Source organism: Piliocolobus tephrosceles, chromosome 16 (assembly GCF_002776525.5).
Source record: "Piliocolobus tephrosceles isolate RC106 chromosome 16, ASM277652v3, whole genome shotgun sequence".
Classification (NCBI taxonomy): domain Eukaryota; kingdom Metazoa; phylum Chordata; class Mammalia; order Primates; family Cercopithecidae; genus Piliocolobus; species Piliocolobus tephrosceles.
The window spans coordinates 29,501,418-29,529,150 of NC_045449.1; the positions used below are offsets into that span (position 1 = coordinate 29,501,418).

At 46.2% G+C, this 27,733-nt stretch overlaps 1 protein-coding gene and 1 pseudogene across 3 annotated transcripts in view; both read left to right on the forward strand.

Annotated features, from left to right (window-relative positions):
• UNC45B (unc-45 myosin chaperone B) overlaps positions 1-24,808 on the forward strand; it is a 43,316-nt gene extending 18,508 nt beyond the window's left edge. Inside the window, exons 10-21 of one of the 3 annotated variants that reach the window (XM_023192884.1) lie at positions 1,365-1,665; positions 3,151-3,245; positions 3,429-3,570; positions 5,396-5,536; positions 8,005-8,132; positions 9,857-9,923; positions 10,913-11,026; positions 11,392-11,507; positions 14,611-14,728; positions 17,488-17,643; positions 21,487-24,392; positions 24,704-24,808. In XM_023192884.1, the coding sequence (XP_023048652.1) occupies positions 1,365-1,665; positions 3,151-3,245; positions 3,429-3,570; positions 5,396-5,536; positions 8,005-8,132; positions 9,857-9,923; positions 10,913-11,026; positions 11,392-11,507; positions 14,611-14,728; positions 17,488-17,643; positions 21,487-21,747 (1,639 nt within the window). In that variant the 3' untranslated portion in view covers positions 21,748-24,392; positions 24,704-24,808. Of the gene's footprint in view, positions 1-1,364; positions 1,666-3,150; positions 3,246-3,428; positions 3,577-5,395; positions 5,537-8,004; positions 8,133-9,856; positions 9,924-10,912; positions 11,027-11,391; positions 11,508-14,610; positions 14,729-17,487; positions 17,644-21,486; positions 24,393-24,703 lie in introns of those variants that run through there. The other 2 variants (XM_023192882.1, XM_023192885.1) reach the window with 2 other exon arrangements.
• On the forward strand, positions 22,087-27,178 carry LOC111526862 (annotated as a pseudogene).
• Positions 27,179-27,733: the final 555 nt, after the last annotated feature.

Sequence of the window (27,733 nt, forward strand, 5' to 3'; positions counted from 1 at the left end):
GTTCCCTGGGCACTGAGTGGAGAGATGAGGCATAGGACATGGGATGCTCAAGCTGGAGGAGCTCTCAGAGCTTCCAAAGCCGACTCCTCTTCCCCAGGGGAAGTTGCCCGAGATCCTCCAACAATCAGAGGCAGACATGGGACCAGAGCCCAGGTCTTGGACTCTCGGTGTGGAGTTCTCCTGACCAGTCCATGCTGTCTTCTTGCATTTATACACAACTGCATTTCCACTGTGCATATCTGCCCTGTTTCCAACAATGCACCAACCTGGGCAGATGAGAAGCATCAGAAAGCATGTCACCTCTGACATTCCCACACAGAGATTCTCCCCTAGAGTAGATGGTAATAGATTCTGAAAGCAAGGCAGAACGTTCCTGGATATCTAACCCACATGCTCACTGACAGGGGACGGACTGAGACCAGATCACCAGAGGGGAGTGACCAGCCCAGGCCATGTCACAGTGAGATGCAGTGTGAAGGGCATCATGCTAGGCCTTTTTGTGTTGTTGTTGATGCTGTACTGTCTTCCCAGACACAGCAGCTGCTGGAAAGGCTGTCAACCGACAGCTCTCAGCTGTTATCTCTCTTTGGGACTTGCCTCAGTTGGGGAGAGCTGTTTCACCCTCTCCGGGAAAGCCAGTGTGCAAACACTCGCCCCAGGCTAGTTGAGGTGACTCAGACCTATAATAGCAGTGCTTTGGGAGGCCAGGTGAAAAGATCACCTGAGGCCAGGAGTTTCAGATCAGCTTGGGCAACACAGCAAATCCCGTCTCTACCAAAAATTTAAACAATTATCTGAGCATGATGGTGTGCACCTGTAGTCCCAACTGCTCAGGAGGCTGAGGTGGGAGGATTGCTTGAGCTTAGGGGTTTGAGGTCACAAAGAGCTATGATGGCACCAGTGCACTCCAGCAACAGAGCAAGACTCAGTCTCAAAAAAAGAAGGACTCACTCCAACTTGGAACAACTGTGAAGGATGTTCCAGCTCCAGAACTTCTTGGAGGCTGAGGCTTTGTGTTGACTGCAAAATGCCTCCCTCTGCCCCAGTGCTGCTTCCTTCTCTTCCCAAGAGCTCTCCCAAATAAACTTCCTGCATGTTAATCCCTGAGTCAGAGTGTATTTCCCAGAGGCACACCCTGTGACACATCTGTTATGTCATTTATCCTCACCACAACTCTGAGAACTAATAGTACTATCCTCAGTTTACAGGAGCTGAGGCTCAGAGAGGTTCGCTGAATTGCCCAGTATCACACAGCGCATGAGTGGTGGAGCCAGGATGCAAATCCAAATCCGTCTGCCTCCAAATCTCACACTCTTTCCACTCTCTTGGACCAGTTCTCTTGACCACCCTTGGCTTTGTTTTAGGGGCAAGTTTGACCCCCAGGACATGGACAAGAATTTGAATGCCATCCAGACGGTGTCAGGGATCCTGCAGGGCCCCTTTGACCTGGGCAACCAGCTGCTGGGACTGAAAGGTGTGATGGAGATGATGGTGGCACTATGTGGCTCAGAGCGCGAGACGGACCAGCTGGTGGCAGTGGAGGCCCTCATCCATGCCTCCACCAAGCTCAGCCGTGCCACCTTCATCATCACCAATGGAGTGTCACTGCTCAAACAGATCTACAAGACCACCAAAAATGAGAAGATCAAGATCCGCACACTGGTGGTGAGTGGGCTCGGTACCACCCTCCTACTCGGTACCAGGAGCCATGCCAGGCACCAGGGACACCGAAATGAATGAGTTGAGGTCGCTGTCCTTGGGGAGACCAGGTTCAAGGGGGCACCAGACCCAGCCACAGACCCCTGTAGAACAGGGCATATCCAGGGGGCTTGTGAGGTTGTAGATTCAGAACGGTGAACTCTGCTGCTTAACCCTGAGACGTTCATCTCCCTGCTTATGAACAACATGAACACTGATGAGCTTGCATCCAGGATGCATTTTCAGAGCAAATTCTGAAAAGTCAGTTTCCTTAATCAGTTTCTATAAGGTATTTTTTTTCCCACTTTCATTTTACTTTTTTTTTTTTTTTTTGAGATGAAGTTTCACTCTGTCACCTAGGCTGGAGTGTAGTGGCATAATCTCAGCTCACTGCAACCTCCACCTCCCAGGCTCAACTGACTCTTGTGTCTCAGCCCCCAGAGTAGTTGAAATTATAGATGTGTGCCACCACACCCGCCTAATTTTTGTATTTTTAGTAGAGACGGGATTTTGCCATGTTGGCCAGTCTGGTCTTCAACTCCTGACCTCAGGTGATCCAACCCCCGGGCCTCCCAAAGTGCTGGGATTATAGGCGTGAGCCACTGTGCCTGGCCTGAAGTTATTATTATTATTGTTGTTATTTTTTGAAACAGAGTCTCCCTCTGTCACCCAGGCTGGAGTCCAGTGGCACGATATTGACTCACTGCAATTCCCATCATCTCGGCTCACTGCAACCTCCACCTCCTGGGTTCAAACGATTCTCCTGCCTCAGTCTCCCAAGTAGCTGGGATTACAGGTGCCTGCCAGCACACCCGGCTAATTTTTGTATTTTTAGTAGAGATGGGTTTCACCATGTTGGCCAGGCTGGTCTCAAACTCCTGGGCTAAGTGATCCACCCGCCTTGACCTCCCAAAGTGCTGGGATCACAGGCGTGAGCCACTGCACTCAGCATCAATTTTTTAAAAACAAATTTTAGCTTCTGACAAAAGTGAATTTTCTCTTATGAAATTGCCCCCCTAAGAAAAGTCCAATTTTCTCTGGGTAGAATTTTGCACATCTGAATCTGTTATCTACCCAGAAGATAGAATTTCGCTGCCAGTTTCCATGCCATAATAAGGTTCCCCATTGAAGCTTCAGATGTGGTTAACTTGGTCTTGCTGTTTTTTTCAAAATGGCAGGCACAATACCTCTGTGGGGTCAAAATGGTGGGGGTCAAAATGGAGAGCAAGAACTTGCAACTTGATGGGCCTCTACCCTAACCCAGAGCATCAGGGAAAGTATCTCAGCAGAGGTGACACCTGAGCTGAGTTTTACAGTCTGCGCAGAGGTGGATCCAAGCAAAGAAAGAGGGGCGAAGTGTTCTGCCCATAGAAACCTGTTTGAGCAGGGCTTCATCCGCAAGCCTTGGTGTCTCTGATCCTGCATGCATCTGCTGTCTCCTCTCCTCCACAGGGACTCTGTAAGCTTGGCTCCGCAGGTGGCACAGACTACGGTCTCAGGCAGTTTGCGGAAGGGTCGACAGAAAAGCTGGCCAAACAGTGTCGCAAGTAAGGGGGCTGTGTTTCCCAGGCCCTGCACCTCCTCACGCGCCTTCCGGGCAGGAGTCTCTGGGGTGTGCTCCAGTGAAGTGTGAAAGGGACCTCATCCCCGGTTCACCACCCTGAAATCGCCTCACCCTCTTGACCTAAGGCCTGGGCCCCTTCCCACATGGGCTCCCTCCTCACTTCCAGGTGGCTGTGCAATACGTCCATAGACACCCGGACCCGGCGCTGGGCAGTGGAGGGCCTGGCCTACCTCACGCTGGACGCTGATGTGAAGGACGACTTTGTTCAGGACATCCCTGCCCTGCAGGCCATGTTTGAGCTGGCCAAGGCAAGTGTGGAGGAGTCTGGCCTGACCACAAACCTCAGGAAAGGTCTGCTGGGTCCAGACCCACAGGGATTGGATCCCAGTCTTCCCCCTGGCTCTACTCCTTACCCCTGTATAAACCTGATCGGTTATTTCCCCTTTTCTGGCCCTCATTTTACCTGACTGTAAAATGGACTCCCAACTCCTAATGTCTTCCAGAGTGGGAAGATGCACAAGAGGGCAGTTTGTTTTCCTGGTGAAGGGGTGGCCTGCCCCTCCACACTTGTGGGCATTTCTCGTTAGGTAGAACGAGAGACTTAAGAAAAGAAATAAGACACAGAGACAAGGTATAGAGAAAGAAAAGCGGGGCCCAGGGGACCAGCGCTCAGCTTACAGAGGACCCACGCCGGCACCGGTCTCTGAGTTCCCTTAATATTTATTGATAATTATCTTTACCATCAAAAAGATAAGGGAGTGGCAGGACAATAGGATCATTTTAGGGAGAAAATCAGCAGTAAGACATATAGATAAAGATCTTTGTGACCTGAATAAGTTCAAGGAAAATGCTGTGCCTTGAGATGCATATGCAAACATCTCCATAAACCTTTTAGCAGCATTGCTCCAGCAAATCCCACCTTATTCCTAAAGGCGGTTTTCTCTTTGCTCAGTAAACAAAGCACACAATGGGTTTTACACGGAGATGTTCCATTGCCCAGGGACGGGCAGGAGACAAATGTTTTTCTCTTACTTGAGATTAAGAGAATGGTGATGACCTTTAACCACAAGCAGCCTTTAGGCACTTGTTTAACAAAGCACATTCTGTACAGCCCAAAATCCTTTAAACCTTAAGTCACCACAGCACGTGTCTCTTGCAAGGACAAGGTTGGGGGTAGGGTCACAGATTAACAACATCTCAAATACAGGACCAAATGGAGTCTCTTAAATCTACTTCTTTCTATATAGACACAGTAACAGGCTGACCTCTCTTTTCCCCACACCTGGGGTCCTCAGGAGGTGAGGTCTTGAAGGACCTGAGGCAGCTAAAAAATAATAATAATAAAATAAAAAAGAAAAAATAAAAAAGTGGGGCATCGTAGCACGCGCCTGTAATTCCAGCACTTTGGGAGGCTGAGGAGGGCAGATGGCTTGAGTTCAGGGGAGTTCGGGACCAGCCTAGGCAACATAGTGAAACCCCATCTCTACAAAAAATTAAAAAATTAGCCGGGCGTGGTGGCACCTACCTATAATCCCAGCTACTCGGGAGGCTGAGGCGGGAGGATTGCTTGAGCCTTGGGAGATCGAGGCTGCAGTGAGCTAGAATTGCACCTCTGCACTACAGCCTGGGTGACAGAGAGAGACCTTGCCTCAAGAAAATAAATAAATAAAAGGGGCTGTGCCTGGCCTTTCTGGGAACCTGCCCTCCCCTCCCAGACCCTCCCAGACTCTTTTCCTTGTCTGCCGGGCCAACTCTCTGGCTCTTTTCTACCAGTAAAGGAAGAAAGTTTGGGAGAGATTTTCGCCAGGACTGAAGAATGTTCAGCTCCTGCCCCATCTCCAGTTGGATGGGAAAGTGTTAGACTGGGCTTTTGGAATAGGCACAAACTGAGGATCTTTGTGAGACAGCTCCTATTCATACTGTCAGAGCTGCTGTTGGAGGGTGCAGGAGACACTGCTGCCCGCCTTTATGGACAGAGCCTCTCCTGCACTGCTGTCTTTCCTCAGAATGGGCCCTACCAGCTGCACTCCTCCCACACCAGCCTGCTGGCCACGTGAGGGAGCATCCTGGAAGCAGAGATTTGTCCTAAAGTTTCCTTTCTGTTTTCCCTCTCCCCAACCCTGTGCCTTCCAGACCAGTGACAAGACCATCCTGTACTCGGTGGCCACCACCCTGGTGAACTGCACCAATAGCTACGATGTCAAGGAGGTCATCCCGGAGCTTGTCCAGCTCGCCAAGTTCTCCAAGCAGCATGTGCCCGAGGAGCACCCGAAGGTAGGGTCAGGCACGACGTGGGAGGGATCTGGTCTGTGCCACCAGGCCTCCAAAGGAGGCGGAACGGCAAAAGGAGTGGTGTCAGGAGCAGCGTGGTGTGTGTTTGGGTGGTAGGGGGTAGGATACACATAAACTGAAGATGTTAATGGTAAACTTTCCCACCAGATGGTGCTCATGCTTTTTCTTTGTTTTTATTTTCTATTTCGAAAAAATCCAACAATTTGTAATCTGAGAAAACAAACGGAGCTATGATGGACACTTTGCAATTTGTGTTGTTGATTTTATGGATTAAAGACAGTTTTATTTCATGTCTCCAACAGATAACAATTTGATTTTCTCAGATTTCTGGGTTTTGTGACATGGGTGCTAAGTAGGAATCATGAGAGGAGAGGCATGGTCAGCCCAGAAGTCACAGATCCCCTGGACCCCTCTCCAACAATTCCCTGCACATGAAGATATGATTTGTGTGTGATTTGCATATGAATATATGCAAGATATAGCCAGCCAATAAAATCATTTAGATTTTTTTTAATGATCAAAGTAATATAATCATACTGCAAAACGAGTTAAAATGTGGAGAAAAGGGAATAACCACTCATGATTACATCATCTCCACATGACTGCTGTTGGCATTTTGACGCTATGTTACCTACCAGGGGCTTTTTTTCTATGTATCTTTTTTCTTTTCACAGTTACAATCAGAATATATTTATCATTTTGTGCCAGATTTTGGAAAAATATGTTTTCCACATTGCCATCTCATTCTCTGAATCATTTTTATTGTATTTATTTTTTGAGACAGAGTCTGGCTCTGTCACCCAGGCTGGATTGCAATAGTGAGATCTAGGCTCACTGCAACCTCTGTCTCCTAGGTTCAAGTGATTCTCCTGCCTCAGCCTCCTGAGTAGCTGGAATTACAGGCACGCACCACCACTCCCAGCTAATTTTTGTATTTTTAGTAGAGACAGGGTTTCACCACGTTGGCCAGGCTGGTCTTGAACTCCTGACCTCAAATGACCCACCCACCTCGGCCTCCTAAAGTGCTGGGAATCCAGGCGTGAGTCACCGCACCCGGCCTCTGAATCATTTTTGAAAGCTGGATGATGTTTCATCCAGGCAAGGGTGCAGAGCATGTGCTGTGGCTGTGAAGTTCCAATGTGGCTTCCAGGGCTTGCCCAGGGTTGTCAGCCCCTTCCCCACCACTCGCCACTCTGAGGATTGTCTGTAGGGACTCTTTAACCCTGAGTTGACTTTGGGTTTCCAGCAAACCCAATCTATTGTTATGGCGGCTTCATCCACTGTGTCCTTTCTCTCCTGCCTATACCCTCTACCTCCCCTCCCACCCCAGCCTTTTCCAAGAAAAACAATATATGCATCATTTAGTCTTTTGGATTATCCTTCTTTTATTTCATTCCTCTGTGAATGAGAGAACCTTTGGGACTGGTTTTCTACGATATCAGCTCCTCAGGCTCTGTCTTGGGATTAGGGAAGGCAAGGAAGAAAAGAGACAGTGACACTCGACAGCAGAGCGTGCTATATAGCCCTTGGCAGTTGTTTGGGAAGAGGGAATCTGGTGAAGTGTCTTAGTCTCCTATTGTTTCTGGAACACATTGCCACAAGCACTGTGACCTAAAACAACACAATTTTTACATTTTTTTTGTATTTTTTTTTGAGACTGAGTCTCCCTCTGTTACCCAGGTGGAGTACAGTGGTGCAATCTTGGCTCACTGCAACCTCCGCTTCCTGGGCTCAAGCAATTCTCCTGCTTCAACCTCCTGAGTAACTGGGATTACGGACATGCTCCACCATGCCCAGCTAATTTTTGTATTTTTAGTAGAGACGGGGTTTCGCCTTGTTGCCCAGGCTAGTCTCGAACTCCTGGGCTCAAGTGATCCACCCACCTCAGCCTCCCAAAGTGCTGGTGCTGGGATTACAGATGTGAGCCATCTCACCTGGGCCAGTCTTAAAAATCTTATAGTTCTGGAGGTCAAGAGTCCTAAAATGAGTCTCACTCGGCTAAAGTCAAGGTGTTAGCAGAGCTGGTTTCTTCGGGTGGCTCTAAAGGAGAATCATTTTGTTGCCTTTTTCAGCTTCTAGAGGCCACCTACATGCTTTGGCTGGTGACCTTGAACCACTCCGACCTCACTTCCATTCCATTGTCACATCTCCTAGTGCTAACTCTGATCTTCCTGCCTCCCTCTGATAAAGATCCTGGTGATTATATTGGGCCCACACAAAAATCTAGGCTTACCTCCCCATCTCAAAATCCTTGACTTAATTGTGTCTACAAAATCCCTTTTGCCATGTAAGGTCCCACGTTCACAGGTTCCAGAGATTAGACCGTGGACATCTTTGGAGGCCATTATTCAACCGACCCCAAGAATTCAGAAATGCACCATCTTTGGTTCCAATTCAGATTGGCCTAGCACCCAGGACCCTCTTACATTGCCATCTTTTCATCTCCCCAGGACAAAAAGGACTTTATAGATATGCGGGTGAAGCGGCTTCTGAAGGCGGGTGTCATCTCTGCTCTGGCTTGCATGGTGAAAGCAGATAGTGCCATCCTCACCGACCAGACCAAGGAGCTGCTGGCCAGGTGGGGCTGCAGTGGACCAAGGCTTGGAACTAGGGCTGAGGGCTGAGGGCTGAGGGGCCTGGAGTGTAGCATGCTGGGCAGGGATAGAAATGCTGGGGGCCTAAATGAGATAAGATATTGGGAAAGCCTGGAGAAAGGTCTGAGGGGATCAGCTTTGAAAAGTGACATGGGACCATGGGTGGTGGCTCATGCCTATAATCCCAGGGCTTTGGGAGGCCGAGATGGTAAGCTTGCTTGAGTCCAGGAATTCAAGACTAGCTTGGGAAACATATTGAGACCCCATCTGTACAAAAATTTTTAAAATTAGCCTGGCCTGGTGGTGTGCACCTTGTACTCCCAGCTACTTGGGAGGCTAAGGCAGGAGGATCGCTTGAGCCCAGGAATTCAAGGCTGCAGTGAATGATGATGGTACCACTGCACACCAGCCTGGGCAACAAAGCAAGGTCATGTCTCTATACAACAGAGGAAAGAAAGAAAGAGAGAAAGAGAAAGAAAGAGAAAGAAAGAAAGAAAGAAAGAAAGAAAGAAAGAAAGAAAGAAAGAAAGAAGAAAGAAAGAAAGAAAGAAAGAGAAAGAGGAAGAAAAAGAGGGAGGGAGGGAGGAAAGAAAAGAAGAAAAGAAAGAGAGAGGAAGGAAGGGAAGGAGGAAGGAAAAAAGGAAGGAGGGAAGGAAAAAGAAGAAAGGAAGGAGAAAGAAGAAATAAAAAAGAAAGAGAGAGAGAAAGAAAGAAAAAAGAGAAAGAAAAGAGGTAGAAAGGAGGGAAGGAAGGGAAGGAAGGAACGAGAGAGAAAGGAAAGAAAGAAGAACATAAAGAAAGAAGAAAGAAAAGAAAGAAAGAGGGAAAAGAAAGAAGAAAGAAAGGAAGGAAGAAGGAAAGAAAGAGGGAAAGAAGGAAAGGAAGGAAAGAAAGAGGGAAAGAAGGAAAGGAAGGAAGAGAAGTGACATGGTGGGCAAGTCATCACAGGTGGAAGTTTGCATCAGGAGAAAGGAGGCCACTGTTCCTTCTTGTTACCTTGTTCCCAGAGATTAAAGGCACAGTCTCTGTGCAGTCTGGCCAGGGAGGCAGGCAAGATCACAGCTACAGTCCGATGCAATGGGTGCCATGATATGGGAAGCACAAAGGGCTGGTTGGAGCACAAGCAGTGTCCCCCAACCAGCCAGACTGGAGGGGAAGTGGGTGGGCAGCTGGTAAGGCCTCCTGGGGGATGTGACAACCCAATCAAGCTCTGAAGGAAGGAAAGGAGCCACCTACATGCAGGAGAGGGAAGGTTCCAGGCAGAGAGAATAGCATCTGCAATGACACCAAGGATGGAGAGAGAATGAGTGAATTTGGGGTTCTCCTGCAATATGTCTGGGGCAGGGAATGCACAGGAGGGGCTGGTGCTAGATGAGACAAGAGAGGAGACCAGAGCCAGATCATGGAGGCCCTGGGGCACATCCATGTTGGAAAGTTTCTCCTGGGTGGTTGTGTCCCTAAATAGGGATAGCGAGGGCGCTCTTTGCAGCCTCATTTGGCCTTAATTCCTTCCCAGACAATTATTTCCATGAGGTCATCTTCCCAAGGTGGCTAATTCTGGGGCACAGGCACACAAATGGCACTTTCCATGGTCTCCCTCTTCATCCCAGGATTTCACTGGCTCCGACTGGCTGGCCTGCTGCTGCTGCTGCTGCCTGGGAAGGTGTACCGGTGCATTAAATGTTCTCCTTTCTTCTCGGTCCCACAGGGTATTCCTGGCACTGTGTGACAACCCAAAGGACCGAGGCACCATTGTGGCTCAAGGTGGTGGCAAGGTAACTGGGCAGGACATGGTCCTTGCCATCCTAGAAGGTGCCTTTGTGCATGCTCTTTGCCTAGCCCAAGAATAATGTACCCTCTGCCCCAACTCAACTTCCTGGAATACGGCCACCACTTATCTGTGCTGTCTGTGCTCATAGCCCCAAGCCAATTTCTGCTTGATTTTATGCTATGATGGTATGTACTTTGGAATCCCGTCTATCCTTGCTATTGGAAGGAAGCACCGTGCAAAGATAGAGACCCTGGACTTTGATGTAGAAGACTTGTAGTTGAGTTCTTGCTCTGCCCCTTTTTGACTGCATAACCTCAGGCAAAATACTTAATCTCCCAGCCACAGCTTCTTCATCTGTAAAATAGGGAAAAAAATCACACTTTCACTTTGCAGACTGTCACAAGAATTAGAGAAAATATAGAAAGTATTGGTTCATGGTAGGTGCTCAATAGATGTCTGATGTTAAGATTGGATTTGGCTGAAACTCCATCTCTATTAAAAATACAAAAATTAGCTGGGCATGGTAGCGTGTGCCTGTAATCTCAGCTACTCAGGAACCTGAGGCAGGAGACTTGCTTGAACCCAGGAGGCAGAGGTTGCAACAAGCCGATATCATGCCATTGCAGTCCAGCCTGGGCAGCAAGAGTGAAACTCTGTCTCAAAAAAATAAAACAAAACAAACAAACAAACAAAAAGATTGGGTTTGGCTTGGGCAGAAAGTAAAAAATTTGTTGATTGAATTATTTATTTTTCCAAAAGCTGAAGGAACATTTAGGTGGGTGGGAGGAAGTTGGCAAAGACCTGGATGTGCACTGGGAACCAAGGGGAGTGAATATGTGATTAAGGATTTAATTGTTTTCCATGATGTGCAAGGGCTGATTATATGGCAGAGTCTTCCTGGACCGGGACAGACAGACAGCACCTGGAGCAGGAGGACAGGAGGGAAGCCTCTGGATGTCTGTGACTAAGTAGTGACCTTGCCCTTTCTTGCAGGCCCTGATTCCCCTGGCTTTGGAGGGCACAGATGTGGGCAAGGTGAAAGCAGCGCACGCTCTAGCAAAGATCGCTGCTGTCTCCAATCCGGACATTGCTTTCCCCGGGGAGCGGGTAGGTGCTTGGGTAGATGGGATAGGGCGATGGGAGGGGTCTCCTCTGCTCCTAGAGGCCTTTCCCCTTGTCACTATACCTCCAGCCTGGGAGAGGAGCATGGTACTGTCACAGGAGGGGTGATGCATTGGAGGCACCTGGATTCCAGGCCTGGTTCTACCCCTGACAATCAGGATTGCCCTTTCCAAAATTCAGTTATCCTGTCTATAAAGAAAATAATCCTGCCTGTCAGGATCATTGTGAGGATTAAATCAGACAATGTATGGGAAAGTGTTTTGGAAACTTTGCAGCTGGGCACCTATAAATGTAAGGCACTCAGGGAACAAAGTCCTCACCTGACCAAACCCTTGACCCCTCCCCAACAGGTGTATGAGGTGGTGCGGCCCCTCGTAAGCCTCTTGGACACACAGAGGGATGGGCTTCAGAACTATGAGGCTCTCCTAGGCCTCACCAACCTGTCTGGGCGGAGTGACAAACTCCGGTGAGTGTGGTGAGTGTGGCAGGGGTGAAGAGAGGTGGCTCAAAAAGTGTTTGTTTGAAATTTCACATAATGTGCTGAGAATGCTCTTCTCAGAAGACAACATCAAAGGCAAGGTGTGGGATTTGAGTTAGCACTTAGTAAACCACACAGTGAATATACCAAAGCCAAAAGATACTGTAAGGCTTTTTTTTGACTGAGTCTCACTCTGTTGCCCAGGCTGGAGTGCAGTGGCGCCATCTCAGCTCACTGCACCCTCCACCTCCAGGGCTCAAGCTATTTTCCTGTCTCAGCCTCTAGGGTAGCTGGAACTACAGGAGTGTGCCATCATACCCAGCTAATTTTTGTATTTTTAGTAGAGACAGGGTTTCCCCATGTTGGCCAAACTGGTCTCAAACTCATGACCTCAGGTGATCTGCCCGCCTTGGTCTTCCAAAGTGCTGGGATTACAGGTGTGAGCCACTGCACCCAGCCAGCACTTCTTTCTAAAGTAGTAATGATTACCATTCTAACTGGCGTGAGATGGTATCTCATTGTGGTTTTGATTTGCATTTCTCTGATAACCAGTGATGATGAGCATTTTTTCACGTATCTGTTGGCTGCATAAACGTCTTCTTTTGAGAAGTGTCTGTTCATATCCTTTGCCCACTTTTTGATGGGGTTGTTTTTATCTTGTAAATTTGTTTAAGTTCTTTGTAGATTCTGGATATTAGCCCTTTGTCAGATGGGTAGATTGCAAAATTTTTCTCCCATTCTGTAGGTTGCCTGTTCACTCTGATGATAGTTTCTTTTGCTGTGCAGAAGCTCTTTAGTTTAATTAGATCCCATTTGTCTATTTTGGCTTTTGTTGCCATTGCTTTTGGTGTTTTAGTCGTGAAGTCTTTGCCCATGCCTATTTCCTGAATGGTATTACCTAGGTTTTCTTCTAGGGTTCTTATGGTTTTAGGTCTTACATTTAAATCTTTAATCCATCTTGAGTTAATTTTTGTATAAGGTGTAAGGAAGGGATCCAGTTTCAGCTTTCTACATATGGCTAGCCAGTTTTGCCAGCGCTATTTATTAAATAAGGAATCCTTTCCTCATTTCTTGTTTTTGTCAGGTTTGTCAGAGGTTGTAGATGTATGGTGTTGTTTCTGAGGCCTCTGTTCTGTTTCATTGGTCTATGTACCTGTTTCAGTACCAGTGCCATGCTATTTTGGTTACTGTAGACTTGTAGTATAGTTTGAAGTCTGATAGAGTGATGTCTCCAGCTTTGTTCTTTTTGCTTAGGATTGTCTTGGCTATGCCTGCTCTTTTTTGGTTCCATATGAACTTTAGAGTAGTTTTTTCCAATTCTCTGAAGAATTGGGGATGGCACTGAGTCTACAGATTATCTTGGGCAGTATGGCCATTTTCACAATATTGATTCTTCCTATCCGTGAGCATGGAATGTTCTTCCATTTGTTTGTGTCCTCTTTTATTTTGTTGAGCAGTGGTTTGTAGTTCTCCTTGAACAGGTCCTTCACATCCTTTGTAAGTTGGATTCCTAGGTATTTTATTCTCTTTGTAGCAATTGTGAATGGGAGTTCACTAATGATTTGGCTCTCAAGGATCCAGAACTAGAAATATCATTTGACCCAGCAATCCCATTACTGGGTATATACCCAAAGGATTATAAATCATGCTACTATAAAGACACATGCATGGCTGGGAGTGGTGGCTCACACCTGTAATCCCAGCACTTTGGGAGGCCAAGGCAGGTGGATCACGAAGTCAGGAGATCGAGACCACCCTGGCTAACATGGTGAAACCCTGTCTCTACTAAAAATACAAAAAAAATCAGCTGGGTGTGGTGGTGGGCACCTGTAGTCCCAGCTACTCGGGAGGCTGAGGCAGGAGAATGGCGTGAACCCAGGAGGCAGAGCTTGCAGTGCGCTGAGATTGCACCACTGCACTTTAGCCTGGGCAACAGAGCGAGACTACATCTCAAAAAAAAAAAAAAAAAAAAGACACATGCACACGTATGTTTATTGCAGCACCATTCACAATAGCAAAGACTTGGAACCAACCCAAAAGTCCATCAGTGACAGACTGGATTAAGAAAAAATATACACTGTGGAATACTATGCAGCCATAAAAAAGGATGAGTTCATGTCCTTTGCAGGGAAGTAGATGAAGCTGGAAACCATCATTCTGAGCAGACTATCATAAGGACAGAAACCAAACACCGCATGTTCTCACTGATAGGTGGGAGTTGAACAATGAGAACACATGGACACAGGGAAGGGAACATCACACACTGGGGCCTGTTGTGGGGTGGGGAGCTGGGGGAGGGATAGCATTAGGAGAAATACCCTAATGTAAATGATGAGTTGATGGGTGCAGCAAGCCAACATGGCACATGTATACCTATGTAACAAACCTACACGTTGCATGTACCCTAGAATTTAAAGTATTAAAAAAAAAAAAAGATATCCAGGTGGATAGTGGTATAAAATGTACTCCTCTGTGGAAGCAGGAGTATGTCAGCATGTACTGGGTTGGGATTCTTTTGATTGTCAGTAGCAGAAAACTCAACTATAATAGGCCTAAGCATAAAGGAAATTTATTGGCTCATGTAGATAAGAAGTCTGGGGTAGCAAGATTCAGGTGTGGCTTGATGCAGGGCTTACAAAGCTGTCTTAGGTTCCTGTTCTCTCTGTCTCTCCTCTCCTTTCTGTATTGTTTTAATTCTCAATGGGCTTTTCTGCTCTCTCATGGTTGTGAGGGCAGCTCTGGCCTTTACATCTTCTTGGATCTTGGTTCTTCTTGGATCTTCTTACATCTTCTTGGTCCAGGATTAGAGAGAGAGAGAGAGAATTTCTTTACTGCAATAATACAGAGGCTCTTCAGTTGGGTGACATCCAGAACCCACTGCTGTGGCCAGGATGCCATGCTATATCATTTAGTTTAGGCCCATGGTGCCCCTCCTAGAGCTGAGGGCTGTTTGATGCCACATAAACCATGCTGGCTGAGGATGTGGGAAGGATAGCACCAGAATGGAAGAATGGTCCCTAGATGGCCAGAAAACCCCCATGGTCACTGCAGAAGACTCAAGGGTCTGTCTCCCTCCACCCTCCTACCCTAGGCAGAAGATCTTTAAGGAGAGGGCCTTGCCGGACATCGAGAACTACATGTTTGAGAATCATGATCAGCTGCGGCAGGCGGCCACCGAGTGCATGTGCAACATGGTACTCCACAAGGAGGTGAGGCAGGGGCTCAGGACGGAGACCTGGGCATGATCAAGGCACGGAGAGACAGGCCAGGGTCAGACCCTGGGGTGAGATCAGGGGCTGTTATGATGGCATTAAGGTAGCATTTTGGGCAGAAAATCCAAGAATCCCTAAATCTTTCCTAGATTACAGTCCCCCTCCCTGTAGGGGCCCTGAGAGACAGATATGCATAAAGAAAAAAATACAAAGCTAGGGCTTTGAATCCAAACCCTGGGCTAGATGAGGTGGAAGACACCTTTTCCCTAAGTTACGTAGGCCTAAATAAACTTAAAACAAAGCAGGATATGAGACCAGGGCCTCTCAGAGGTCAAGGAAGGCTAGACCGCTTGCATTTATTGAAACTCCACATATATAAAAAAAAGAAGAAATGCCAAATACAGTTATCAACCATTTCAGGATGTCTTAAATGTCAGCATTTAATGAACTACCACTGTTCCTATAGAAATTGCAATGCAATATAACTGTACTCATCACAGAATAATTATAGGGTTTATAAAAATGAAATGAATTCAGAACATGCTGTAGGCCTCATGGTCCAGTCATGGGACGAATGATACCCATCTGGTGAATGTCTTCTTCTTCCCATCCTGTCAGAGTACTGCTGTGCCTGTAGGTATAATCTTATCAGATATAACAGCAGGGTCTAAATTTGAGGCCCTTCATTAACATGAGGGCCAAGCTGAATGGCCCTCCTGGGCCCCCATATAGGGACTAGCGAAGAGACCCAGTCTGTTTACCCTCAACGCCTGAACCTGAGATCTTCTCACTGTTTTAGGGGGAAAACCTAACCCATTAAAGCCTATTAAAGGCCAGGTGCAGTGGCTCATGCCTGTAATCCCAACACTTTGGGAGGCCGAGGTGGGTGGGTCACTTGAAGTCAGGAATTTGAGACCAGCCTGGCCAATATGGTGAAACCCTGTCTTTACTAAAAGTACAAACATTAGCCAGGCATGGTGGTGGGTGCTTGTAGTCCCAGCTACTCCGGAGGCTAAGACATGAGAATTGCTTGAACTTGGGAGGCAGAGGTTACAGTGAGCCAAGATCATGCCACTGCACTCCAGCCTGGGCGAAAAAGCAAGACTTCATCTCAAAAAAAAAAAAAACATATTAAAGTCAGGGGAAATGAAGCTACCAGGGTCTACCAGGGAGCTGGCCTAAGTCTGGGCTGCGGGCCTGGAAGCCATGGGGGAGACAGAGAGTGTGTCCAGGGAGATGGGGTTGGGAGGCTGAGAGGTTGAGGGAGGTAATGGGAGGAGGGAGGCAACCTTTCCTATGGGAGCACTGACTGCTACAACAACTCAAGTCAAAATGTTCAGTGGTCCCAATAGGATAGAAGTTCATTTCTTGCTCACCATGTCAAAGTCCTGTTTGGATTGCGTGGCTCACTTTTTTTTTTCTGAGATGGAGTCTGGCTCTGTCACCCAGGCTGGAGTGTAGTGGTGTGGTCTCGAATGACAGCAACCTCCGCCTCCTGGGTTCAAGCGATTGTCCTTCCTCAGCCTCCCGAGTAACTGGGACTACAGCGCGTGCCACCACCCCTGGCTAATTTTTTGTATTTTTAGTAGATACAGGGTTTCACCGTGATAGCCAGGATGGTCTTGATCTCCTGACCTCATGATCTGCCCGCCTTGGCCTCCCAAAGTGCTGGGATTACAGGCGTGAGCCACTGCGCCCAGCCGGGTGGCTCACTTTCAAGCTGACTCAGGGATCCAGGCTCCTTTGATCATCAAGAACTGCCTTCTCCTCTGCCACACTGGGAGTGGATTCCACTCTGATGGTGAATGGGGAGACAGACTGAGGGAGAGGTGCCTAAAAGTGACACACATCACTTCCGCTTGTGTTCCATCTATGAGAACTAGGCCACCACCACATCGAGATGTGAGAAATGGGGGAATGTAGTCCATGTAAGGGCAGCTGCTTCCCAGAAACAACTCTATCCCATGAGAAGGGGCCATGCTGACCCCTCTGATATATGGTGACCTCTGCCATGCTCTCACCTCCGATGACCACTGCTCCAGTTTCAGGGAGATGAAGATAGAGGGTCACACCTGGGAAGCTGTGATCTTGGTCCCCTTTTGGAGTTCCACTTCTAAGAAACCTGGCCCAGTAGAATGCTCTGAGACTTGACCACCTAGATTTTACAGTAGTGCAGAGGGTTGAGGATGAGATGCTGTGAGGGGTTAATACCTCTCTGAGACATGTCAGGGTACTGGTCCCCTGGAAGCTCTTCTGGTTTTCAGATCCGTGGGAAGCCTCATCTCTCACCTGGAGGAGACAGCACTGTAGCTTTCTAATACCGAGCAAACCACCTAATTGTTCCCTGCTTCTGCCCCAGTCCCTGCAAAATCATTTTATGGAAGACCCTGAAGGCCCATCCATTGTGGGATAAACCTTCCAAGCTTCCCCAAAGCGATGGGAAATACAGTTCCTCAGGCATCATCTACCCTGCAGGAGTCTGTGCCTGCCTCCTTCCCCTGGTGTGGAGGCTGAATGCAAACAGAGGTGGTGAAGCACACTAGATGGGGAATTCTTCGTTTTCTTTATTTGGAAGAATTTGTAGCCCCTTCATTCAACCAATCGGGGAAGGCTTTTTGGGGGAGGTAGCATGAGTGAGGTGCTCAGAGGGAAACGCTGAGGGATCTTGGGTTGGAGAACTTCAGGCGCATCTTACCCTCTTCAGGCTGGGCAGATTGGGGACAGTTTTCTCTGAGCCATGTTCCTGCCTCCCACAGGTACAGGAAAGGTTCTTGGCTGATGGGAACGACCGGCTGAAGCTGGTGGTGCTGCTCTGCGGGGAGGATGATGATAAGGTGCAGAATGCGGCTGCAGGGGCTCTGGCCATGCTGACAGCAGCACACAAGAAACTGTGCTTCAAGATGACTCAAGTGGTAAGAGCTGGCCCTGGGGATAGGAAGGGTTGGATGGGCTCCAGGGAATCTCCCCACTCACAGACCACACTGGATGATCCTCTGGGGAGACCAGCTCCTAAAGAAACCTCTCACAGCCGCCGGGCATCTGTTCTTACTGCCTAAGGAGAGGACTGCCTATTCCCTTCAGTGCCTTACGTTCATTATCTGGTCTTCCCAAGTGTGCTAGCTCAACCCCTCCCACTGGAGTTTCACCCATTGCCTTTAGAGGTGCATATACCTCATTGCTTAAGAACAACAGCAATGCTAATCACTGCTGTGGAGCTCCAGAGCTTCCCAAGAGAAGCACGGTTGTGGTGGGGATGCCATAAGGAGCTTATGGTTTGGCAAAAAAGCTGCAGATTCTCTTAAGTGGACACAATGGCCGGGCACGGTGGCTCAAGCCTGTAATCCCAGCACTTTGGGAGGCCGAGACGGGCGGATCACGAGGTCAGGAGATCGAGACCATCCTGGCTAACACGGTGAAACCCCGTCTCTACTAAAAATACAAAAACTAGCTGGGCGAGGTGGCGGGCGCCTGTAGTCCCAGCTACTCGGGAGGCTGAGGCAGGAGAATGGCGTAAACCCGGGAGGCGGAGCTTGCAGTGAGCTGAGATCCGGCCACTGCACTCCAGTCTGGGCGACAGAGCAAGACTCTGCCTCAAAAAAAAAAAAAAAAAAAAAAAAGTGGACACAATGACCAGCTCTTATGAGACTGTTTCCATTGCAGCAATTGTAATGGAAATATCTGTGTAGTTACAAACATGGGAGTGCACAACGAAACTTTCCTTATTTCACCAAACTGAAGAGTTTGTGGGCGCTCATCTCTCCCTGTGGTGAAAAATGTGGACATCTCAATTCAAAGGTTTCATGTCTGGTTTAAAGGCAGGCTCTTTTAGATAGTCAGTGTAAGGTGTGTATGTATCGGCGGGTGTGTTCTCTAAGTTTCAAGGGGGGTTATGCTGTCCTGGCATCTGGCAAGGGTGTATCTGTTGAATGTAGTTCATCCTGCATGGTCTTTGGACTTCAACCTCTTTCCCTAAGGCAAGCTTCTCAAAACTGTAATGTGTTTAAGAATCACCTAGGCAACTTGTTAGAACAGTTTCCCCACATGTTCTGAGTTAGTAGATTGGGGGTGGGATGCTAACAGCTTGGGGACCACACTTTGAAACCACTGCCCTAGGGCAGCCTCTTCTGGTGTTACTGGGCACATAACTCTTGTTGCAGGTCCTCACAGGACCCTCTGTGACTCCTTGCACTCACTGAGTGCCAGGTGTTGCCCTAAGTGTTTACATTTATTAAGTCATTTAATCATCCAAGCCACCCTGTGAGGTGGTAATAATAATTATCATCATCCCTATTTAACAAATGAGGAAACTGAGGTGCAGAAAAGCAACTAGACCAAGGCCACACAGCCTGTTAGTTGGGAAGGGATTGGAACGCTTCAGGATTGCCAACCCACTCCTGTCCACTTCTTCGTTCTTCCTTATGGGGCTCAGAAATCTTGGCTGCATTTTTGTTCTGACACGGGGCTTCCTGGGGACTCTGTGAAGCTGCTCAGACTCATCTTTTGTGCCACCCCAAGGCCATGTTGGATGCTGGACATCTCTACAGTCTCATGTCATCTGGGCTATGCCCTGGGCTATGCTTCCTGCCCTGGAATCCCATCCTTGTTGAGTTTCTATCACTGCTTCCTTTGACCCTTGGTGACTCATCCCAGGGACTGATGGGCCCGGGACCCGTTATCAGTAACACTTCAGCATAGAAACTTTCCAGCCTAGAACTGTGCCACAGTTAGCTGAGTTTTCATGTTCTTTCCTTGGGATAGGACATTCAGTGCAGAGTTTACAAAAGTTGGATTAGATGCTCAAAAGCCAAGAATTTGCCTTTTCTTCCCCCTGCATCTGTCTCCCCATGTGCTTGTGGAAAGCGAGCCCTGCTGACAAATGCCAGGTTAGGGTAACAGGTACAAAGAAGCTCAAGGGAAAACCTTTGCATTGGTGTTTTTTTTTTTTAATTTATTTTTATTTTTATTTGTTTATTGTTTGAGACAGAGTCTTGCTCTTTTGCCCAGGTTGGAGTGCAGTGGTACAATCTTGGCTCACTGCAACTTCCACCTCCTGGGTTCAAGCAATTCTCGTGCCTCAGCCTTCCTAGTAGCTGGGATTACAGGCGTGTGCCACCATGCCTGGCAAATTTTTGTATTTTTAGTAGAGAGGGGGGTTCCCCATGTTGGCCAGGTTGGTCTTGAACTCCTGACCTCATGCTCCACCTGCCTCAGCCTCCCAAAGTGCTGGGATTACAGGCATGAGCCACCGCACCCGGCCTGGGTTGGAGTCTTAAATTATCACCTACTTGCCCTGCATCCACTTCTACTTGTTGAGCACTTACTGTGCTCCAGCCCCCATGCTAAGCTCTTTCCATGTATTATCTCATTAAATCACCACAATGTTAGAGGTAGGTGTAGAAGATGACCCTGAGGCTTACAGAGGTCAAATGACTTAGCTGAGGCCATGTAGTTGGTAAGTGGCTGAGCTGGGACCTGAACACTGGCCTCTCTGACTCCAAACCCCCGTGCTGATGACCATTCTACTCTGCTGCCCCAAGTATATCTGTTGAATGATACAGGAGTAAAGCCTCCTGGTTCTATTCTCAGCATTATCTCTGTCTCCTGGGATGATCAGAGGGGTCTAGAGTCCTACCTTCCCAAGAATAGTAGTTGGGTTGCTTCATAGCTGGGAATGGAGGAAGAATGGAAGTGAGGATACATTTAAGACTCTTGTGTTGATTCCAGTTAAAGACAGGGCTGGGGGAGAGCATGTCTGCATGTCTGGAGCTGATGTCTCAAAGGGCACCTGGTTTGGCAGAAGCAGGCATTGCCCATGTGCCCAGGGTGAGAATCCTCCTTTTGAACACTCTGCATCCCTGTTCTTCTCAGGTTTGCAGTGGGTCTGGCCCTTTGCTTCTTAAGCTGCTTAAGAAATAAATGGCCGGGCGCGGTGGCTCAAGCCTGTAATCCCAGCACTTTGGGAGGCCGAGACGGGCGGATCACGAGGTCAGGAGTTCGAGACCATCCTGGCTAACACGGTGAAACCCCTTCTCTACTAAAAAATACAAAAAACTAGCTGGGCGAGGTGGCAGGCGCCTGTAGTCCCAGCTACTCGGGAGGCTGAGGCAGGAGAATGGCAGGAACCCGGGAGGCGGAGCTTGCAGTGAGCTGAGATCCGGACACTGCACTCCAGCCCTGGCGACGGACCGAGACTCTGTCTCAAAAAAAAAAAAAAAGAAAGAAATGGATTTGGAATATGAATCCTCTACTATTTCCAGATGTGTGACCATAGCTAAGTTATGCTGATTCCTTTAATTATTTTGTTTTAGTTCATTTTCTGTTGCTATAATAGAATACCTGAGACTAGGTAAAAGAAAAGAGGTTTATTTTGGCTCACAGCTCAGAAGGCTGGGAAGTCCGAGATCAGACAGCGTCATCTGATTTGCTTTTGGTGAAGGTCTTATGCTGTGTCATAGCATGATTTAGAAGCAGAAGGGGAAATGTGTGTGTGTGAAAAGGATAAAACACAAGAGGTGGCAACTGGGGCCATGACTGGCTGTCATGGTTTCTAATCTAGTCCCTTGAGAGCGAGAACTCACTGCTGCAAGAATTGACACATTCCTGTGACAGCAGCATTAATTCCTCTTAATGACCTAATCACTTCTTAAAGGCCCCACCTCCCAACATTGCCACACCGGGGACCCACATTTCCAACACATGAACTCTGGGGACACACTCAAACCTAGCACCCTCCTTACCTTTTTTCCTGCTTCCAGACAACCCAGTGGTTGGAGATCCTCCAGCGGCTTTGCCTGCATGACCAGCTGTCTGTCCAACACCGGGGCCTTGTCATCGCCTACAACCTACTGGCAGCCGATGCTGAGCTGGCCAAAAAGCTGGTGGAGAGTGAGCTGCTGGAGATCCTGACTGTGGTGGGCAAACAGGAGCCAGATGAGAAGAAGGCAGAAGTGGTTCAGACAGCCCGAGAATGTCTCATCAAGTGCATGGATTATGGTTTCATTAAACCAGTGTCTTAGACAGGGACCCTCAGGGATGCTGGGAGTGGTCCTGTACTATGCAGAGTCCTGGGTTGGGTTCTCCTGGAGTGTCAGGTCATCTAGGGATCATAGCAGTGACAATGAAGTCTCAATATAAAGGGAAGACTTGACTGTTCCCTGAGTTGTGAATCTTCTCCTTTGTCCTGACAGAGTTTGGATGTTTCGTTCTCTCTCTTGCTTCCTATCTCCTTACATCTGTCAAGTTTCAGAAATCCCAAGAATAATTTTCACCCATGATTAGAACATAGGTTGGATCATTCTTTCTGTACCCATTTTGAAGGCCAGGATAATAAGTTGAAGTTCTTTGTATTTTGGAAAATGGATTTTGTGGTAAGGTAGGAACTAACGGGTGTGTGCATATAAAGGTTAATGCTGTTGTATTTGGATGCTGATCTGTGCTGTTTTCATGACCTGTCTCCCACACTATTTGAATCAGTCTGTTCAGAACGGTGTATTTCACCTTCAGTGCTCTGTCCTAGCCCTGTGCCCATTCCCATCACTTCACTGTGATGGAAATAGAGTTTATGTTCAACAGTGAGACATGACCTCTGCAATTTGCTTGGGAAAGTCTTCCAAGCAAGATGGACATGATGAATACAAATAAGATCATCTTCAAACAAAAAATAAATAATTCATTGGCTCATGTATCTTGGCCATCCAGGGAAGGTCTGACATTGTTAGATTCAGAGTTTCAAATGTCATCACCATGGATGTGTCTCTTTCTCTCTCTCATTTTCCCTCCCCATATCTTGTCTTTTATTTATTATAGGTTGATCTCATTCCCTAGTGGGCTCTCTCCCTGTGATAGGAAAGACAGTCCCCAGCAGCCCCAGGCTTACATAGCTGTTATAGTTCACTATGGAAGAGAAGAGAGAAGAGCATTCTCAATAACTCAGCAAAGTTCCCAGGAATGACTCTGATATGTCTATGTCTCAGGTCACATTTCCATCTATGAACCAATCATATTCAGAGGTGGAATGCTAATTGGCCAGGCCTGGGTCATATACACAAGCCTAGGTTAAGAAGGAGCTTCATCCCTGTCCAATTGACATGGACTGATTAGGGGTATTAATGGAAGAAGTGTGCCACCACAAAAGAATGTACCCTGGGCAGATCAAAGAACATGTTCTTTATGTCAGGCTTGGCCACAAAAGAATGACACAAGTAATATGCCGTAGATCAGAACCTCTCTGTTAATACTGCCTTTTTAGCATGGTTGAGATAGCTAAGATCTAGTACTGTCACTCAGGTATGTCCCAATTCTACCTACATTTATTGAAGGGTCAACAGTTCTGATCTCAGCATTGGGTAAAGTGTGGGACATTTAGATTTATGGTCCTTGACGAAAACAATTTACAACGTTCTGTTGTGTAGTAAGTGTAAGTGTACGTATGCCTGGAAAAGAGACAGACTATCAGAAAGTTGCGCTGTTGCGGTATGGGCCAAATCCAACATAATACCCGCTGTACCTCTAGAGAACTAAAACTTTAGTTTCTCAGATCTTTTCTGCACTAATGATCTTTACATACAGCCTACATTTTACTAACTCTTACATGGGCTTGTTTCACAGCAGGAAACTATACTCATCATATCCTTATTATGATAGAGAATGACAACATTCAAAAAGGTGTGGCCCTTCTGAAAATATATACAACATTCATCATCAATAAATAGCATGATTTGACCCCTGTCAAATTCTTTCCTTCTTTCCTCATATGTGGGTTTGAGTGGGTGTATTTAGCTCCTTTAAACAAAACTCTTTCAGAGGTAGGGCCACACTCTTACTCATTTTGACTCTCATGAGATTACATCTGCCAGTGGCGTTCAGGGCCAGTTAGATAAAGCTCATCTTGTTTGGATTGCAGGGAATTTTTTTTTTTTTTTTTTTTTGGCGGGGTCTTGCTCTGTAACCTAGGCTCAAGGGCAGTGGTGCAGTCATGGCTCACTGCAACCTTGGTCTCCACAGCTCAAGTGATCTTTCTACCTCAGTCTTCTGAATAACTGGGACTACAGGCACACACCACCACCCCCAGCTAATTAAAAACATTTTTTTTTTAGGAACGGGGTCTCACTATGTTGCCCAGTCTGGGCGACCATGTTCTTTAACATGAATATTTTATAAAGAGTCCAAGAAGATCCAGAGGAAAGCTGAATTCCTTCATCTGATTTTTGCCACTGGTCTACTATCTGGCTAAGTCTTCATGGGAGGCCTTTAAGAAAAGCTGTGAAAAATACCTTTGTTTCCCACTGCCTAGATTACCTAAGTGGTTGGCTTTTCCAGCCTAGACTCTTAGTCACCATTGCTTGTAAGAGGACCCTTCTTTGCAGATTCCTATTTATTTTCATCTATGCTTTCAAATAGACCGATGCTAACCTGAGATCATCTCTTTATTGAGGTAGCTTGCTCAAAACCAGCAAGGAACAGCCAATACCTGCCAACTTTCCAGGTTTTTCCAACCAATTCTCTTACAGAAAACCTATGAATACCTTAGAGGTATGGTTCTTAGTTTCCCAACATATAATGGAAAAATTCATCATTTTTATCATTACTTTTAACTAAGGTATGTTGCTATCAGATAACTTGGTCTGTATCATATTAATCCTTTGCAATTTGAGAAGCATACATTTTTTTTTTTTTTTTTCAAACGGAGTCTCACTCTGCCGCCCAAGTTGGAGTGCAGTGCCCGTATATCAGCTCACTACAAGCTCCGCCTCCTGAGTTTATGCCATTCTCCTGCCTCAGCCTCCCGAGCAGCTGGGACTACAGGCGCCCGCCACCTCGCCCAGCTAGTTTTTTGTATATTTTAGTAGAGACAGGGTTTCACCGTGTTAGCCAGGATGGTCTCGATCTCCTGACCTCGTGATCCGCCCGTCTCGGCCTCCCAAAGTGCTGGGATTACAGGCTTGAGCCACCGCGCCCGGCCGAGAAGCATACAATTTTAAAGTTTATATCTCCAAAATGATACTTTATAAAAATTTAACCCCTTTGACTCTTAGTCTTCTCATTTGTGAAAGGTAAATAATAAAGAATTTCTGTTCCTAGTAATAGTAACTTGTGGCAAAACAATACTCTGACATACAAACATGGAAAAACTGGGCAAAACGTAATCTGTTTAAGGCACCGAGAGCCGTTAAGGCAGTGAGACCAGCAAAAAGGGAAGCACCAAGGAGGGAGCTTAACTTTTTAGTAAAGTCGATTCCACTTGGGATGTTTGCCAATTTGTTAGCAGAGGTTGGGAGTCACAGAGGTTTAAGTGTCTGAGAGACCATTTATTAAACTGTTAAAAGAAGAAATAGAAAATTTGAATAGTGTTATACCTACTGAATAAATTGTGTTTGTAATAACAAAAACGATGGTCATGAAAGCCTTCCCACAAAGAAAACTCAGGCCCATTTAGTTTCACTGGTGAGTTCAACAGGCATTTAAGAAAGAAACAATGCCACTCTTTTGTTTTCTTTTGTTTTTTGAGACAAGGTCTCATTCTGTCGCCCAGGCTGGAGTGCAGTGGCTTGATCATGGCTCACTGTAGCCTCAACCTCCTGGGCTCAAGTGATCCTCCCACTCAGTCTCCTGAGTAACTGATATTCACTGTTAGTCTACCAACTTAATGCTCTTTTTTCTTTTCCTTTTTAAAAAAGCTTTTTCTTTTTTTGTAGAAATGGAGATTCACTATGATATTATAGGTGCATTATTTTTATTTTTTATTTTTTGTAAAGACCAGGCGGGTCTTGAACTCCTGGGCTCAAACAATCCTCCCACCTCAGCCTCACAAAGCATTGGGATTACAGGTGTGTGCCACTGCATCTGGCCGAAACAGTACCAGTCTTAAGCAAACCCTTCCAGAGAAGATAAAAGAAAGGACACTTTCAGCTCTTTTTATGAGGACAGCTTGATAGCAAAACTTAACAAAAACATTACACTATAGGAAAATTGTAGACCAATATCTTTTGTGACTATAGGTACAAAATCCTTTACTAAATACTAGCACACTAAATCCACCAATATATAAAAAGACAACACATTAATCAAGTTAGGTTTATTCTAGGAATAATAAGTTGGTTAACATGAGACTATCAACTAATATACTACATCAACAGAATAAAGAATAATATAATATGATTATCTCAATAGATGTAGGAAAAGCTTTTGATAAAATTCAGTAACAATTCATGATAAAACTCTCAGTACACTAAAAATAGAAGGAAACTTCCTTAATGTGATAAAGTTTATCCATATAAAATCTATAGCCACTGTGATATTTAATTATCCCCTGAGATTAAGAATGAGATAACAATACTTGCTATTACCAATTGTATTCAACTTTGCACTGAAGAGCATAGCTAGTACAATAAGGCAAGAAAAGGAAATGAAAATCATAAAATTGGCCAAACGTGACCGTTATTAAAATGGCAGGTTACAGGTTAGGCAAGCGGGAGGCAGACATGTGTTTCAGGGGAGGGGAAGGCTATTTCCACCGTTTGCAAGTGGGTGCTGCATTGGACACTGATGGAAAGAACCATCACGCTGGAAAATAATTTTTTATTTTCATGACAGCCTACCATTGAATTTACAATTCTGATATTAATGAAATATCGCTATAAAGGGTTGAAGTGTTTTCCCACAACAATTGCCAAGGAACAAAATAGTCAATTTATTAATGAAACATGATGTGTGTTGAACAAGCTGGGTCAAGCATTTGAGGATGCTTTTGAGGTACTGAGGCAACATTCAACTGGAGATCTTCAGTACTCGCCAGATTACAAAAATTACCTGGCTTTAATCAATCATTGTCCTCATGTCAAAGGAAATTCCTGCTGCTATGGAGAGTTGCCTACAGAGGAACCTGTCTATAATTGGAGAATGGTAATTAATAGTGCTGCGGTCTTCTATTTTGAAGGAAATATTCATCAATCTCTGCAGAACGTAACTGAAAACCAGCTGGTACAACCCACTATTCTCCAGCAAAAGTGGGGAAAAGGCAAGAAGAAGCTCTGACTGTTTGAATACCTTCACGAATCCCTGTGTAATCTGGAGATGGCACCTTATATTCAGTGGGTAGATAAAACCAAAGGCATCTTTCCGTTTGTATCAAAAAAACAAAGGAAAACTTGCCAAGCTTTGAGCGGCAGGGGGAAAGACAATCGGGAGACCACGACTTATCAGAAAATGGCCAGGGCACTGAGAAATTATGGAAGAAGTGACGAAATTACCAAAATCCATAGGAAGCTGACTTACCAGTTCAGTGAGGTCATTCTCCAAAGACTCTCTCCATCTTATTTCTTGGAGAAAGAGATCTTCTACTCGCAATGTGTTCAACCTGATCAAGAATATCTCAGTTTAAATAACTGCAATGCAAATTATCATGATACATATGCCAGTTACCATGAGCTAAATCACCATGATTGCTAAATATACTCTCGTATTTCATGGTTTCCTGGCATCGGAAATCCCTACAAGTTTTAAGGAATTCTCACCATCTCTTTTTTCCTTCCTCTAAAGGAGTTTAGGATTTTTCTCTTAAAGCAAATACTAAAGAGAAAAAGAAAAAACAATTAACTTTGTGTGTGGCTTTTATCAAAGAGCATATGTAATCTATACTAACTCAGTGGGAAATTCTGCCAAAGAGCAGCTTTCTTTTTAATACTCTATGAAGATTCAATGAACAACTTTACTGTTTCAAATGATTAAGCCCATTTGAAAATATAGGCTAAATGTCCTTGCTTGCTCTTATTATTCTCCCTCTTTTTAAAATGTTTATTTTTTTATTTTATTATTTTTTTGAAAGAGGTGTCAGCCAAGATAATTTTCTGTTTTTATGGATTTAGGAGCACAAGTGCAGTTTTGTTGCATGGATATATTGTGCAGTGGTAAAGCATATCGCATAGCATCCTCATCACCAGAATAGTGAACATCGTACCCAATAGTAGGATTTCATCCCTCATTCCCCACCCATCTCCCACCTTT